At 38.2% G+C, this 17,561-nt stretch overlaps 1 protein-coding gene across 1 annotated transcript in view; it reads left to right on the top strand.

The window, feature by feature from the left end:
* The window catches only part of LOC101859903 (cytochrome P450 20A1), a 20,382-nt gene extending 4,702 nt beyond the window's left edge, over positions 1–15,680 (top strand). Inside the window, exons 3-12 of the mRNA XM_005090284.3 lie at positions 663–832; positions 4,667–4,812; positions 5,138–5,305; positions 5,898–5,979; positions 7,390–7,563; positions 8,150–8,273; positions 10,157–10,268; positions 11,467–11,531; positions 13,395–13,544; positions 15,435–15,680. Of these exons, the coding sequence (XP_005090341.1) occupies positions 663–832; positions 4,667–4,812; positions 5,138–5,305; positions 5,898–5,979; positions 7,390–7,563; positions 8,150–8,273; positions 10,157–10,268; positions 11,467–11,531; positions 13,395–13,544; positions 15,435–15,537 (1,294 nt within the window). The 3' untranslated portion in view covers positions 15,538–15,680. The remainder of the gene's footprint in view (positions 1–662; positions 833–4,666; positions 4,813–5,137; positions 5,306–5,897; positions 5,980–7,389; positions 7,564–8,149; positions 8,274–10,156; positions 10,269–11,466; positions 11,532–13,394; positions 13,545–15,434) is intronic.
* The last annotated feature ends 1,881 nt before the right edge of the window (positions 15,681–17,561 follow it).

Here is a 17,561-nt window from a genome sequence, read left to right as displayed (position 1 = left end):
CTTCTTCTTCTTCTTCTTCTTCTTCTTCTTCTTCTTCTTCTTCTTCTTCTTCTCCTCCTCCTCCTCCTCCATCCACGCCTCCGCCTCCTCATCTTCCTCCTCCTCCTAAAGGCGTGAGACCGAAACCGTGAATTCCCGTAAATCTACTTTATGTACAGTTGAACACAAAATACCCTTTGGCGCAGTCGGCACTCCGCAGTGAATATACAATGTCGAAGCAAATGATGGCGATCGCTACAAAAGGACTGAATTTAACTTAAACTGGGCTTTCTTCTTACACAATTGGTCTTAATGAAAATACATTAGTGCAACACTACGTTTCAAGTTATGGGTACTGGCAAAGTTTCATATTTTTTAATTCGGTAGTTTTTGAGAATATACTGTTCGCAAAATTTGGCCTTAGCTCCATTAGTAGTAAGATTCGTATCATTATTAAGATTATTATTATTATTGTTATTATTATTATAGCATTTGTGTTGTGCAAATCATCGCTCAACTGCAAGCTTTGTAAGTCTTAGTTATTATTCTAGCAGACCTGATATCATTCTAAAACAATTTCAACTTCCTGGGAAACACACAGTTCAAGCTGTCATTTTACAAACACTGAAACAACGACTGCTATCTGTTCTGTTGAGGGTACATTTTAATCCCCCCCCCCCCAGAGATGGCAACTTCAGTGATATCGCTCGTGCAGGCAGTCTGCATGAGTTTCTGCTTGACCTACATAGCCAGTATGGAGACATTGCTGGTTTCTGGTGGAGACAGACCTATGTGGTCAGCATTGCTTCACCTGAACTGTTCAAAGCCCATGCCAATGTATTTGACAAACCTGGTAAGCATTTAATAAAGTGCAATCAAATTGACAGTTCTTTAGTAGTGATTTAATGACTGTCAAAAATAGCATTGAGTACCAACAATCTCAACCAGTTAAAGAAACTCAGCATGTCATACCCAAAGACGAAGCGTAATCAAATAATCACTGCTTCCCTTCCTTAGTTTGGGAACATCGTCGAAATCAAATTAACCCATAAACCGTGATAGACTTTGGCCTTATAAAATTCTAACAGACCTTCAGAAAATCCCCAATGTGTAGTGTGCACAAGACTCGAAACGGTTTTATTGCCACATTAATACCATGTTGACCCCTTTCAGTCACATGCACTGATTACGTAAGCTTACAATCAGACTGACAGTCATGGCATGACAATACCACCGGCTTTTGGCCTCGAAATACTAGATAAAGACAGCTAAATTCTATGTCAAAATGACAACACATTTGCAGCATTATCTTCCCTGATTTGTTTGTCTTCTTTTCGTGAATTTACGCCTTTGTTACATTCGTCTATTATAAACTCTTGAGACCACGCATATTTAATAATTATATTTGCGTTTTGGCCAAAGTTGGAATACATTTTAATTTATGAGATATTTTCTCGATTAAGTTGACACTGAACATTCAATATATGAAATTCAGGATTTGTTGTCAGTTACAACCCAATGATGTTGCCCTGAATAAGAAGTGTTGATACTTATGTTCCTGTTGTGGGAACGTTTTTCATGTGTGACGTCATCTCTTTCTGTTCCTTTGTCTTACTTTGATTACCCTGTCAAACAAGTCAGCCTTCGCTTATGCTATACCCCTTCTCTCCACAAGTATTATTATTATATCTGAGAATAGACTATATGTGGACTTTAGAAATTGCTAACTCTTATTAGTTTAAATAATAATAAAGAAAGTAAACGCCTCAAGTTTTCACAATAGCCACGTCTCATAGAGGATGTGGTGGCTAGTAACTTATTTCACTTTTTTCTGATTAAAAAGTGTCTATGAATTGTTGGAAATCATTTTTTGTGTGTTTTAGACTTACAAGAACAAAATAAATTCAGTTCGTGCTATCGTTTAAAAATAAGTCAGAGCACATACGAGAGGTATACCAAAAGTCTTTTACCTGACCATGAAGGAATAAAGGTAGAAAGCTGAAATTTGGTACTACCCTTAATCTGTCTCTGGGTAGTCGCCTCCAACAGTTATACTTTTTTGCCATTGGTGTATGACCTTGAAATGACCCTGAGAATAGAAGACCCTCTCATTGTCAGAAAACCAGCCTTCTACAGCTTCTTTGTCCTCAACATCACTTTCAAAATGCCTTCCTTTTATATCTTTTTTCAATTTGGGGAATAGAAAATGTCGGACGGGGCTAAATCTGGAGAATAAGGTGGATGTAGCAACATTTCATAGCCACTTTCGCGTGCAGCTTTTGCAGCTTTTCTTGAAATGTGTGCTGGCGCGTTGTGGTGAAGCAGCAAAATGCCTTTTCGGATCTTTCTTCTGCGTTTTTATTTTATACCCTAGCGTAACTTTTAAAAAAAACTTGTTAGAATAATAGTCTCCGGTGATCGTATGTCCATTTTCAAGATAGTCTGTCATAATCCCTCCTTCTTGGTCCCCAAAAAGTGAAAGCATCACTGGTCCACTTGATGGCTGCACCTTTGCCTTCTTTGGTGTTGGAGACGAGGGCGATTTCCACTACATTGATGCAGATTTTGACTCAGAATCGTAGTGTTGGACCCATGTCTCACCCATGGTTACAAGTCTTTAAAAAAATTCAGTTTCACCTTTTTCATACAGACGACCAAGCAATTCTTGGCATAAATCCACCATTGCACTTTTTGAGGAGTCAACAAACGTGGCACCCATCTCACAAAAACATTGACCATATTCCAATATTCGTTTGAGATTCGTTCGACTGATCCAATGCTAAGCCTAGTTTATTTGCTCAAACGTTCGACTGTCCCCTGCCTATCAGACAACACAACTTTCTTGATTTTCAACACATTCTCTTCTGTTGTTGCTAGGCGACCATCACGGTGGTCATCTTCAATATCCATGAATCCACATAAGAATTTTGTACACTAAAATTTATCACAGCATAGGATGGGCAATCACTTCCATAAACGACATGCATCTCATTTTTGTTTTTGTAAAGTGTTTTACGGCGCTCGCAACTGCACAAGGTCATATGAGCGCACGGGACAAACCTAATATTTTTAGTTGGTAGGAAATTTTGAATTTTGCCCCGGTGCCGGCCGAAGCCTACTCTTATCGATTTTAGACCACCAAAGGATCTTTAACGTGTGCAACTTGCACACGGGCCCTCCGAGATGTTTCGCCCTTGTCCGAGAAGGCTAGGTGTAGATCTTTCCTACCAGAAGATCAGGGGTGTGGCTGAAAGACAGCAGTAAGAAGAAGCGAAGGGGTAGCAGTAGAAAGGCTGCTGAAAGATTCAGGAGCCCAGAGGAAGGGGCAAAGGAGGTGAGGGGGTGGGGGCAGAAAGAGGAGACGAAAGCAGACGACAGAACATTGCTAGAGAGCAGGAAATGAGGATACAATTTTAGAGAAGAAAACTTTTCGGTCGCTACCCGGATTCGAACCCGGGACCTTTGAATGAGAGGCCAACACCTTAACCTCTAGGCCACGGGAGCCCCCTGCATGCATCTCCGTAAAGTATCTTGCAAGAACAAAAACTTCTTTACTGCTATGTTGAAACTGTAGACAAACATACCCCCATTCACTTACAGCGCGCTGGCGTTAAAACTGATGATTGGAAATTCCCCAAAATGTACACACTTTCTAGGACGATAATCGATGGTTTTCACCCCAAATTTCAGATTTCTACCTTTTTTCCTTCAGGTCAGGTAAAAAAAACTTTTGGTATGCCCCTCGTAAATTGGGTTCGGGCATACGCCTACTTAAGGCACATTTGTAGTCACCTGCATCATTTGAATTTCAGTAACATAATCACAAGTTGCATTTACACTGCCTATTTTCATCCTGACGAGATGCCCTACGTGACAACAATAAAACAGGCAAGATAGAACCATGCACCATCTCGAAAAGTTAAAGAAAAAACCTTTACTAAAAAGATTACACACAGGTCGACTTATTCGTACGTTGATAAAAATCCACTGTTACAATGAACAGGTATATGGTCAAAAACGAAAATCAGCATACACTTAAATTTTATACATATTTAGACATGGAAAGTCTGGTTATGGTCGACAATTCCAAGAGAAAACAAGAATGGGTTACAAAAAGAATGTCATCTCATTACATAGTAGACCAGTAATCACCCCAAATTAAGTAGTGGGTAAAAAATGTTATTACATGCGTGTAATATATTATGGACATAGTAATAATAAAATCTGTTCACAGATGATTTAAATTACAAATTAGTTGTTAAAGAAATGAATTTTCAGGCTCTTTTTGAATAGAGTCAAAATTGACACTTGCCTAAATGTACAATGTACATGGGATGGTACTCCACAACAAAAAGGTTTTTTTTCCAAAAAAATCCAACCTCACCCCTGGCACGACTAGCTAGTTATCATTTGATAGCTTGACCATTATTGGTATTAGAGGCCTCGAAATAAGTTCACAGAAAACCTTGACAACATCATGCACCTAGTAGTGAAATAAGACAGAGGTCTGCTTGTTGATTGAACGCTACAGAGTTGACAGATATAAAAAAGATTTATTAGAGTAGCATTTTTAGAAACACCGAAAACGTTTACTTAGTTATTAAATCAAACACTTTTTAAGATTGAACTGCATATTTCTTATTCTCAATTTTGTCTAATATTCTATCATGATTTGTTTATGATACAGTTAACCTGTTTTGGTTTTTTGAACCGCTGTTCGGAAGCCAATCTCTACAGTTTGCCAATGGACCAGAAGCACGAAGGAGGAGAAAGATCTATGGCCGACCATTTTCTCATGAGAGTCTCAAGAAATATTTTCCTAAATTTGAAGAGGTAACGTGCTTGACCATTTTTTAATTGAATGCATTTTCTCGGATACTTTATGGAATTAATCAATTTCCTTTACAACGAGTCAAGGCCAGAACCGTCGGATTAATGTGCCCAGCAAGGAGATTGTTGTGATTATAGTTGAATCTTATTGAGTTGAAGAATATAATTACACTGTCATAGAAGATTTCCAATATCTATGATATTTTCAGGCTCCAAATTCTCTAGACCTGAAAGAAAATAATGCGAGGTAGCCTTCTCAGCTTAAACTTTGTTGGCCCTTCACTGTGACTCGATGTTTTCTAATGTGCTTCTCCTCTTTACTCATCAGATAGCAGCAATGGTGGAGACGAAGTGGTCATTAAAAAGTGAGACTGACTATGTAGCAGTCGGTGAGGACATGGAATTATTTTCATTTCGCTCCACTTTGTTGAATCTGATGGGAGACAGTTTTCATGATGAAAAATTGGTGCAGAGTGTCATTAAAGCCTACAAAACGGTAAGGACTATTTTTGTAAGTGGTGACTTTGCGTTTTTCTTTTTATCGAGTCTGTGGACCAGGTAATATCCGAGGCATAGGGACTAAATTGCTGGATCTATGAGCTGCGTAAATTGGATATTTCAACAATTATTTTTCTCGTACTCTGATGGGAATACTAGAAATTTGTTTATTAAAACGTCACGTTTCAGTTCCAGCGTCAAGGTTAAGTTGAAACATGAATAAACGACATTTAAGTGCTCTACTTTCTTCTATGATAAAGGCTCCATCGTAAAAAAAAAATCAAAACAAACTCTCCAATACTGTACAAAGGCAACTGACTAGTCAGAGGACGAATGCAGAACAATGATTCTGAGACAGGGAAAGCTACTCTGGTACTATTAAAATTCGTTTCTAAAACCTATATTTTTTGCCATCCATTTTTACCCAAATCGGCCTCATGGTGATGCTATTTTAATGAACCCATTGCTGTACCGAAGTCGGATTTCATCGTTTTGTAGGCCTATGACTACATTCGATTTGCAATGACTTTTCCAGATTTAGGCTTACAAAAATGTTGTTAATTCTTGATCTATTTTTACTGAATTTTCAGGCATGGGATGAGTTGGAACGTCGGCTCACAGGCCCTGTCCCTCCTGATGAGAACGATGCAAGGGAAAGGTCGTTTCAAGAAGGTAAATTATTATTGTAAACAGAGACAAAACTTCCATTATAAGCCATGTAATCCCTTCCCTTTCCCCTCTCGGTCTTTTCATTCCAAGCTTTCCACCGAATGAAATAGATTGAATTTATCATTTCGGCGAACGCCTTCACTTTTCTTTTTCAACTCTCAGACTAAAGGGTTTTTAAAAGTTCAAAATAACAATTTCTGTCAACAATGATTTCTTTGGTGACTAAAGGGAATGAAAAAGATTCTCTCTACCACAATTAAGCGTGTCTGATCGTTTTGGTTAAATGTGTCACGAGACACGACGTGGTGAAATCAGGCGCTCGTCAATTTTTGGGCATGTGCAGTTATTGGTATAATCTTAAAGCTTGTTCAGCTTTTTTACTATCGGGGAAAAATGCCCATCTATCTTGAATAGAAGTCGAGATATTTGAGACTGAAGACGTTCGAGTTGCCTGGTTTCAAAGGTAGAATTAGCGAGAAAATGATCGCCAAGTTTGGTTATTTCCATAGCTTGATAGTCCGTGGAAACTGAAAAGGTACTTTTTGTGTGCCTTTAACCAACGTTTTTCAGTAAGATCCACCCAGAAATGTGTTCTTAATTAGACTGCAATGATGTTAAGCCAAAAAACAAAAATTCGATTAAATATGCCAAATTGGCGGGAAAATTCCCGTTTCTTCGATTTCACTATTTTGACGAACGCCTTATTTCACCACGATGTCTCACAAATATAGTAAGCATTACTTGCTGTCTGATGTAGAGAATCACACGTATTTTGCGTTAGGTGGCAGGTAAAGGAATGAAGGATTCAGATAATATTGACCATGACTCGTCTGTTCATTGATTGTATCGAAACCATGAGAGAAAGGGTCGACCTTTCATAAAACACAACATCTTCTGATGGCCCGATTAGAGACATGTTCTGAACGATTGGAATGTGGAATCTCTTCTTTTTCCCCCTTGAGTGGAATCGTATTTCTATGGTGACCTAAACTCGATATCCATGTTTTAAAGACTCTACCTAACGCATTTTTCTTTGAATTTTGTCAGGTAGGTATTCACTTTGAATGAGAGCTGTGTTTGTTCTTTTGGGGTAAACAATGATTTAAAAAAATGATCCCAGCAAGACTGAATTTTCAAAGTTTACAAAGATTTTAATTCTATCCCTCTGTTGCACAGGTTTCGGATTATAACGGTAACATAATATGTAGCTGTCCTCTTTGGAGTTGGGAGGGGGGGGGGGATTCGAACTCGACAGTTTTGTTTTGTTTTCTCTGACCGCTTCCAAAATGACTACACTAAAGAATACACGTGGCTAAATAGAAAACGTTAAGAAAGCTTTTTTTCTTTTCTTTTATAATTATTTTTTTAAAACTAACGACTAATTGTGAGTTCGATTTTCTTGCCACTTTCAAGCTCTTCTGTACCTGAAGAAGACGGTGAAGCATGTTGTAGAACACAGGGAACAGAGCAAACTCCAGGATGAGCAGCTCCTGATTGACGTCATCCTGCAGTCTACGACAGATGAGGATATGCTTATTGCTGATGTCATAAACTATATGGTTGCAGCATTTCGCACAACTGCTTACAGTGAGTAGATGTGCTTGTTGTGAGCGTATTTTCATTTATCTCTTTTCGCCTTTTCCACGGTCAACATTCTATTCATGTCAGTTCTTATCATGCTGGATTCTGGTACAGATCACTTATTGTTTGAAATCGGAAAAAAAGAGGGGGTGAGTGGAGGTTGAGCTGGTGGTGTATTTCTATCGCTCTTCTCTCGCATGCTTCAATCCTATTGGTGCTTGCTTTTAAAAATAATATCATGCACCATAGTTTTTGCGTTGAATTATCAATTTGGCCTATACCATAAAGTTAACAATGCTGTTGATAATGCAGTTTAGCATACACTTTTACTCTTTTCTTACAGCTACACTCTGTGCTGGAAATTCGGCAAAAGGAATTCAGCAGCAGAAAAACCCTGGTAGTACTTGGCAGTAGCAGTAGACCTGTTTATTTAGGCTATTCTTATCAAGTTCAGGAAGCTATTTTTCCACAAGTTCATTTATCACACATCTGGTACTCTATGTAGCCTTCTGTCTTGTGTTTCTGTACCAGAATTTATCAAAGTAAAAAAAAAAAAACACCAACTAATTCACCCTTCTTGGTGTCGCCTCAGTGTTGACATGGGCCATGTATTTCCTGGCCACTCACCATGACGTTCAGAGCAAGCTGCACTCGGAGATTGCCCAGGTCTTGGGCGAGAAAGACGTCGTCACAGATTCCAACCTTGGCCAGCTAAGGTACCCTTATCATTACTGCTTGCAATTCGCATTATTTTTTGAAAAATTAGCAGCATACTCTTTCGGGGTCAATTGAAAAGGAAAACACAACACTTTTCATATAGAACGAACATTTTTACGAAGTGGAAAGTTGTATCTATACCGTAATGACTCATAGTAAAGGGTGATCCCCCAAAAAAACTGTACAACATTTCTTGTTAATATTTTCCTCCACACTGAAGTTTTGAGTTTCAAATCTGTACACAACATTTGGAAGTCAACAGGAATTTGTTTGATATTCATTTTAGATGAATCCTCAAAATAGTTTTGCTCTACACAGGGCGTAAAAAAGCAACCCATTTTCAGCTATGTCCCCATTTTTGTAACATGACGCACTAGTTCGCATTATGCCTACCACTAAGAATCCCAACGATTGCGCCATATTGCAAACTACAGTGATCTATCAGGCAAACATAATAATATAGTTTTTCTCAAGTTTCCCTAGCCTTCTGATATCTTGTTTAAGATTAGTAAAGGGCAGAGATGTTTTTGTATTGAACATTTCCTCACCACCAATTCGTTCCGTAAGTTTCGCACAAGGTACAGAAATAATGCTAAAATGCCGTTAAGTCCTTCTTTAATATCCAGGGCGGGAATTGCCCATCAGTTAGGATCTGTAGAAAATCAGAACTAGCAATTCCCAGACAAAACGACCATTTCAGGTCAAACACACACCGTTTGCACTCCTTTAAACGTCACCATGGTGCAGAATTCAGTAGATGAGCCCTATGAGACGTCTCCGTAGACGATGCCTGCAGCAATGATTTTCCTACATCTCAACTGTCCGTATTCTCAAGGCAGATCTTCATCTACTTCTGTACCATTTTCCTGTTCGTGGAGCTATCATAGGATAGCAATGTGTTCATGATTCCTCGATCGTCTTGAAAAACGTGCCCATGTCCTTTATGAAATTTATTGGTTCTTTGGAAAAACCCATATTCACCTTTCGGGTTATATCAACTCCACAAATGCTGTCTATTTGAGCAACCTCTCCCCCCAATTGTCTCTAGAAACAGCTCCATACTGTAAAGTGTACATTGTGTGTGGCTTTGAGTACCCCTGGTTGAGTGGATCCCTTTGGTTTGCCACCACTGAACATTACGGAAAACGCGTTAAAATGTGTCGAGTCCAAAGGAGGACATATAGACGATTGGTCCTCGGAATTTCAGAATTTAAAAACTTTTTTTTTTACTCTGTAAGAGAAACGGATGTTTTTAAAAGGTTACAAGGATGGACAAATTAGATTTTAAAAAAAGAAAGGAAGGGGAAAAGACGAACCAATCATTACATGACATGCCTTACAAGAATTTTCTAATTGGTGCATTTTGCATTTATAGGTGGTTTTTATAAAAACCATTTCCGGTTTCGAAAATAAGTTTCTTCTTTGTGTATTTTATGTCAAACAAATACAAAAAAGTTTGTGCGAGATATTCAGAAAAAAAGTTGTTCAGTTTTTTTTTATCACCCTGTATATCTGTATATGCCCTCTCGTTCTCTCTCTCTCTCTCTCTCTCTCTCTCTCTCTCTCTCTCTCTCTCTCTCTCCTTCACTCTCTCTTTTCCATTCTCTCTATCTCTCTCCTTATATCTGTCTGTCTCCTCTCTCTCTCTCTCTCTCGCTCTCTCTCTCTCTCGCTCTCTCTCTCTCTCTCTCTCTCTCTCTCTACCTCTCTCTTGTCAATTGTTTTTTATAAAGGTGATTGACTGGTGCTCTAGTGGGGTCTGCACCTCCTGCACCTTTTCAGTATTGCTATTACTACTGTTTAAGCGAACTGTGGATGTGAACTGCCTTCGACAGCAACTCGTTAATTCAATTTTTTTTAGATTATTAAATTTCCTTAACAGGTATCTCCACCAGGTACTCCAGGAAACACTTCGGTGTGCTGTTATAGCCCCGTGGGGCGCCCGGGTCCAGGATGTCGATTCTGAGCTTGGTGGACACAAGGTTCCCAAAAATGTAAGATTTGACTAGTTAAATTTGCCAAGGAGTGTGTCCTGCTTAGCGGGACTAAACAGTTTTGCGACATTTCACCTTGTGAATACTTCACGACAAGGGTGTCAGGAAAAAAGGTCTACATTGATGTTGATCTTGCTGTCGAAATAGGGTGAGTTTCAATCCAATATAACTGACTGGATATTAAAGTCTAAGATATGAAGGCTACATTGACTTTTCCCACTCAATTCATTAAGAATCGATGGTACTGGCTGAGACCAAACGCAATAACATTTACAATTTTGGTAAGTATCTAACACTGTATGGCTACGAGGGACAAGGGTTGTAAATTGCAATCACCTTGGAATTTCTAATAAAGTTATGTGAACAGTTAATTGCACAGTGATACATAAGATAAGATAAGATAAAGTAAGATACCTATTTATCGTCCAGATTCTGGCACATTGGTTTGGTGTTTCACCATGTATACACATACACACACACACGCACACACACACACACACACACACACACACACACACACACACACACACACACACACAAACATGCACACACACCAGGCTTACACTCACATGCATAATATAAATGAATAGTAGTACAAACAATAATAATCTTAAGCTATATGCATACTCAGTGTTATTCTGATGCATATGAATGCTTGTAACAAGATGGTTAAGATGGAAGAATTTTGATCTATGATGATAAAAATGACCTGTTTCTTTCTTTTTTTTACAGATAAGAAGCCTAGGTCTTTTACTTCTGACTCATGGGTTGGGTTGTTTTTTTAGGGAACAAGGGATGCTTATTGTCCCAAAAGATGTAATTAATTTTTTAAAGTTAAAGCTGTAATGTACAATTCATTCAAGTAGGGAAATGTAGATGTTGAAATTTTACGACATGCTTTCCGTATTAATCGATTTAATTTTTCTTTATCGTATTGTCTTGTGTTCCTGTCCATGTCGTTATACAGAAATTGATCATACTTTCTATGGTTGAATGATAGAAAATGGACATCAATGTTTTATCAACTTTAAAATACATAAGCTTTCAAAGAAAAAATAGTATTTTGTTCAATTTTTTATGCAGGAGAGAAGTGTGGAAACGCCAATTGAGTTTGTTGTCTGTTATAATAGACAACAAGTAGCTTGAGGTAAAACTTCGAATACAATGTCAACTGTTTGTCCATGTTTGTGTACTTCAGACTCCAGTGATTCAAGCCTTTGGCGTCGTCTTACAGGATGAAAAGCTGTGGCCTTTTCCACAAAGGTAAATCTACGTTTTGACTTTTCTTGAGTATGTAACCCTAGTGGAAGTTTTCTTCCAATTCTATCAGCTGTATCCAACTTATTATATTCAGAGCTTAGACGCAAAATTACTTTTAAAAGTAGCAGCAAGCACCGAGATAGAATTTCAGCACCTTCTATAGAACGATAACAGGAACAATATGTCTTTATTCCCTTGCCTTGTCGCAGTTCAGGCTTCGTGGACTCGGGATATCGCTAGACTTCTCTTTCTAGCCACATATAGGAAACCAGGAAATCAGGACAAACTCTCTTGACACACTGTTGACCAAGATGCGACTAATATTTTAAAAAAATAAAAATGTTAACAGGTGAAGAAGCATGTTGCTTTTTTGGGGGGGAGGGGGGGGGATACCATTAGTCTCTCGTATCTCAGATGTAGAAAGTGTTTATATTATTACATAAATATGGAAAAAATATTATGCCTGCTTGACCTTCTTAGCACTATAAATAGGTCAGCAGGTCAGAACAACAGAACCAAACTGGCGGCCCGCTGATGGCTTCCCAGAACATAATTTTTTCAGTTTTTTTTCGGAGATTCAGGGGTGTAGCAAAGAAATTGCTTTTGCTTTTGATCTAAGCGACGTATTTCAATGGTATTTCACTTACAAAGACCTGGGAAGTCAGCTTGTAAATGTAGAGTGGAATGTTCTATTTCTAAGCCGACACTGAACGCGGGTTAGTCAGGCCGATAAAAGCCGGTTTGGCTCTACAGCGAGAAAGCCGGTAAAAGCCGGTAAAAGCGTTAAAAGCCGGTACGGCAAAGTGACGAGAAGGCCGGTTTAGGCCGGTATGGCTCAAAAGGGTTTTTTAAAATACAAAAAATAAGGGAATGTCTTGGTTCTGACCCAGACTTTCAGTTTAACCTTTGGGTCGTCCCTCGTGACTCTTTGGAGCAGAGGAAGATAGGACTAACGCTAACATTACTTAAACGCAATCAAACATCGTCACTCATTACCACCATTATTTCTAGAATCATCATTGCCTTCAGATCGATGATTTATACCTACAATCCTTGAATCTCAATCTGTAACAGTTGCTTGTCATACCAAGTGCGCACTAATACACTATTGGACACTATCATATGCACTTTTTTCTACTAATCAGATGGTGTCAATCTCATATATTTGGGCAAGGGATTAAAAAATGTTTAGCTATTGGGTGATAAGACAGGCGACATGATTGATGGCTGAGGCAGGGATTGGGGGGCTGGGGGTGGGGGGGTGGTATGGACAGGACAGTTTAAATAATAACAAAATTGTATAAAAGCCCGTTTTCTGAGCTACTTTATGTCAGTAAGTAGAGTTTTCCAACTCTCAATCGTGATTAAATTGTATATTTAGTCAGTAGATTTCGCTACAACTCTTTTACGCGAGTTTCACAAAACTGCACTCGTGTAAGAATTATCTTTTTTGTCATTGAAACTCTTCTCCTGACCTACTCAAAGTAACAGCGAAATTTTGCGCAACTGACAAGAATCAATTTCCCTCACGAGAACTACATGTATCCTTGATTTTGTAATTGTTTTGTTAATGGGATAGACATCAGGTTTGAACATTACTCGGAATCTGCTTAAAAGTAGTTGAGTGAGCTCACGTTCTAATATGACAGTTCAAGCACTAGATTCCAAGCCGGTAGTTTTCTAGTGGGGTTTTTTTTTGTTTGTTTTTTTTTTTTTGGGGGGGGGGGGGGGGTTAAATTTGTAGACTGCTATCACTTGTGCAAAGAAGACGAATCTGCTTTCTAAAACTTTTATTATTTTGTAATTTGGTTTTCATGGAAATGTAAATCTATGGAATAAATTGTCTCTTCCTGCCTTTTTTTCCAGGTTTGATCCAGAACGGTTTAGCACTGAAAATAGCAAGAGTCACCAAACGTATGCATTTTCCCCGTTTGGATTTGCAGGCAAGAGAAATTGCCCAGCCTATAAATTCGCCTACAATGAGAGCACTGTTTTGATAGCCACTCTTATTAGGAAGTGAGTAGATTACTGTTACGAAGTTGACCCTTGTCAAACTTGAAACTATCATGCTCCTTGGAAATTATATTATATATTTTATATATAGAGAGAGAGAGATATGTGTATATATATATATATATATATATATATATATATATATATATATATATATATATATATATATATATACATACCTATATAATTTTATATATACACCCGTTTAAAGAAAAAAGTGTTTTGAAAAATACCTTTTGAGAGAATGAACCGATTAATATCACATTTTAACGATGAACATGCATTGAACTGACGTTATAGGTCAGGAAAAATGGTTTGCACCTGATATAAACAAGCGACATTTTTTCTCTCTATTTGTTTCAATTTGTCATGACGACTTTTTAATTACTGTACAAAGAATTGTTGAACATCTCATCACCCCTGTTCTCTTACCCACGCATGAATAGCTTTGTCAGTCTGTCTGTCTGTCTGTCTGTCTGTCTGTCTGTCTCTCCACGCCTCCCCCCCCCTCTCTCTCTCTCTCTCTCTCTCTCTCTCTCTCTCTCTCTCTCTCTCTCTTTCTTTCTCTCTCTCTCTCTTTCCGAGACTCTCATACACATGTACAAATAATATATTCACACAAATGAACGCACATATACAAATACACACTAACTACACACACACACACACACACACACACACACACACACACACACACACACACAAGCACACACACACACACACACATACATACACGCACTCACAGTTGTCTCTTTCTTTTTTATTATCCCACTCTTTTTCTCTCTTTGTGTCTTTAAAAGACCGGATGCACACTTATAAATACACACATGTGCCTGTTGTAGGTACTTTGCCGAGTTTGATTCGCGAGTTGGAAGACCTTTCATCGACTTTTTCGACCTTTCTGCGGGGATTTTGTATCCCTCTTGGCCCGGGTTTGCCCTGACAGATTGTGTTAAAGCCCGCCTCTTAAATGATCTAAATTGTGTCAACATTTAAAATATACAAATTTCTTTATGGTGGTTGCGTGCACCCAAACTCTCACCAGAATTTGCAAGCATGAATAACAGCGAACGGCAAAAAGAGGGAAAGAGGATGGGGGGAAAAAAGAGTATGGGAGGTTACTATAGAAGGTAAAAAGGGACACCACTGCTTAAATGGCGCTTATTTATTTATTTATTTATAGTTTTTTGGTTGTTGTTTTTTTGGTCAGTTTTTTTGTTTTTTCGCAATGGACGATCAGCAATTGCGTGTTCTACAAGCTAATTCGTTGGATCCGAGGTTATAATCGTTTAGGGATTCTGTTAATTAATTGTGGTGATTAATAAAAATGATTTTGATTAGAATAAAACAAACAAAACACGAGGATGGGCTTTCAACTTAAGGTGAGTCAGAGGTTTCACGCGATTGCGATCGATGCAAGATTCATTGACAGTTCTTATTCCTATTACTACAATTCTGTAACCATTGTCTCTGGCCGTTTTTTGACCCAAGGTAAAGTTGTCAACATTATTACTGTTTGTTTTTCTAATAAAACCTTTACAGGAAAAAAATCATTGTTATGATCCAGCCGCTAGCCGGGTCATGTAAAACTAGCTTCTTTTTTTTTCCCTTAACAGGCGAAAGCGTATGGTTGGCTGGTGCTCTGGTGTGGTTTGCTCCTTCTTTCCTAGTAAGCATCTTTTATCCTTTTCTCTTCTCCTTTAATTATGTTTGTTACTTTCATGAAACACCTCTAATCTTCAGCACTTATATTACCCAATTGCGTTCCAAGTGTCGTAAAACCCTTATACGTAAAGCAATTATAGGCGAGTGTCTCCATTTAACAGGTCTTAGGATACGACTTTACTTTTACAAGTACACCAGATCTCACTGCCTTCGTTTCACTTTTCACAGGTTTGAAGTGAGCATGTGGGGCGACCAGGTGGTGAAGCCTGCTTTCAGTTTCGTTACTCATCCGCAGGAGGAAATCTGGCTCAAGGTTTCTAAAAGAAAATGATCAGAACTGTAGCTAATTTTCTGCTCTTAAGGTCCTTGTGCTCACACGGTACCCGGAAGCAATATTATTATGATAATAAACGCTTTTCTTTTCGTTTCTTTTTCACCAATCTCTTGACTTTTGTGAAATACGGAAAGCAACTCAGCCCAATCTTGTTGTCATATTTATTTTGAAGAAAGTAAGGACAGTGCTTGCTCCTTTGGGTTTGGTTCACATCAAACTTCTTTCAAAGTTGTTCCGAATACGTCTCTCTGGGTGGCTCTTCTTTGTTCAGGGTTGCAGTGTTGGAAAAACAAAATGTGTCGTTACAATGTGTACCCTGTACCGGCGTCTGTGGTGCAGCGGTTAGGGGCTTCGCCGTCGCAGACAAAATGGAACGTCTTAGTTGTTCAATTCTCGTGTGTGGATAATCTACCTCCAGTACGTTGGTCTTCTTACTTTTGCTGGGATTTTGTGATCGATGGGGACGTAAATCACCTACATTAAAAAGCGCTCGCGATAGGGGGATGCTTTCCATTAGCCGAAGTCTGCGGTATGTCTTAAGCTCTGGAATCAATATTTCGTTCAGATTCATTGTGTATGATAAGCAGTGCCTATTATTTTATTATACCATTGCATTAGTATAATGAGGATGAAGGAATGATAGCATAAATCAACCCCTAGGCATGGCATATTTGCGTACTTTACCAGACGTCAAATTTTCTTCATGCTCATATTCAGATTTGTACTTTTGATTAGTGTGCTTTTGTCAATGTCATTTTCAATCAATTCTTACTCAATCAAACAAAACTGACAAGTCTGTATTTGTAATCTGCTACTGTACTACTAAAGAACATCACTTCCCCCGGCTTGAGGGTATTGTAGCTGAGATTGCACCTTTCATAGGTTTTTCTGAAGAAAAGAACTTTTGGAAGGTTGCTTTAAGACTGAAGTTTCTGGTTGTATAAAAACGACTATTATATCTATTCCAATTTTTCTTTTCTTTTTTAATTGAAAGGACAGCTTCCTTCTTTAAAACGCACGACATTCTATCATTCAACCAAAGGAAGTATGTGTGGTTAATTTTTGTATAACAGCATGGGCTGGGAACACAAGACAACAAGATAAAGAAAAACCAAATCGACTAATACGGAAAGCATGTAAAATTTCAACATCTACATTCCCCTACTTGGATGAATTGTGCATGACAGCTTGTACTAAAAACATTAATTCCATCTTTTTAGACAACAAAACATCCCTTGTTCCCTGAAATAAAAACATCAGTCAGGAGTAAAAGACCTAGGCTTCTGATCTGTAACAAAGAAAGACACCGAAGGTCATTTTTAGTATCATCCATCAAAATTCTTCCATCTTACCTCTTGTATAAGTATTCATACGACCTAAGAGCATGCATCAGAATAACGTTGAGTATATATCTAGCTTAAGATTATTGTTGTTTATGTTGCTGCTCATTTATATTATACATGTGATTGTAAGCCTGCATATTTGTGCACGTGTGTGTATGTGCGTGTGTGTGTGTATGTGTGTGTAAGTGTGTGTGTGTGTGAGTGTGTGTGTGTGTGAGTGTGTGTGTGTGTGTGTGTGTATGTGTGTGTGTGTGTGTGTGTACACGTGGTGAAACGCCAAGCCATTTGCAAGGATCTGGACAAGAAAGATAAATGAATAGGTATCTTAACAATTATAAAGATAATGGGAATAAACCGATGGTTAATGTTTTGTTATATCTTGTATGAGTAACAATTCTAGTGCAGTACGTTTATCAGATTATCTGGTTTTCATCGAAATAACTTACTCGTTTTCATTAACACCACATCCATAGTCTGATTTTTTTGCGCACATTTTGTTTTGATTTTAAGTCTTTGCTCGATAGGCTTTTCTGAACCCTAGCATAATGTGGTGAAATATATGGGATTACTTGAAATAAATAAAGTAATAATATTCAATATCCGGCCTGCGTTTTTTTCCTCTTTTAAAAATTTTTTTAAAATTTTTTTACTGTAAACACATATTATTACATGTGGGCT

This window comes from Aplysia californica, unplaced genomic scaffold (assembly GCF_000002075.1).
Source record: "Aplysia californica isolate F4 #8 unplaced genomic scaffold, AplCal3.0 scaffold00015, whole genome shotgun sequence".
Taxonomy (NCBI): domain Eukaryota; kingdom Metazoa; phylum Mollusca; class Gastropoda; order Aplysiida; family Aplysiidae; genus Aplysia; species Aplysia californica.
This window is presented reverse-complemented; position numbering and strand designations above follow the sequence as displayed.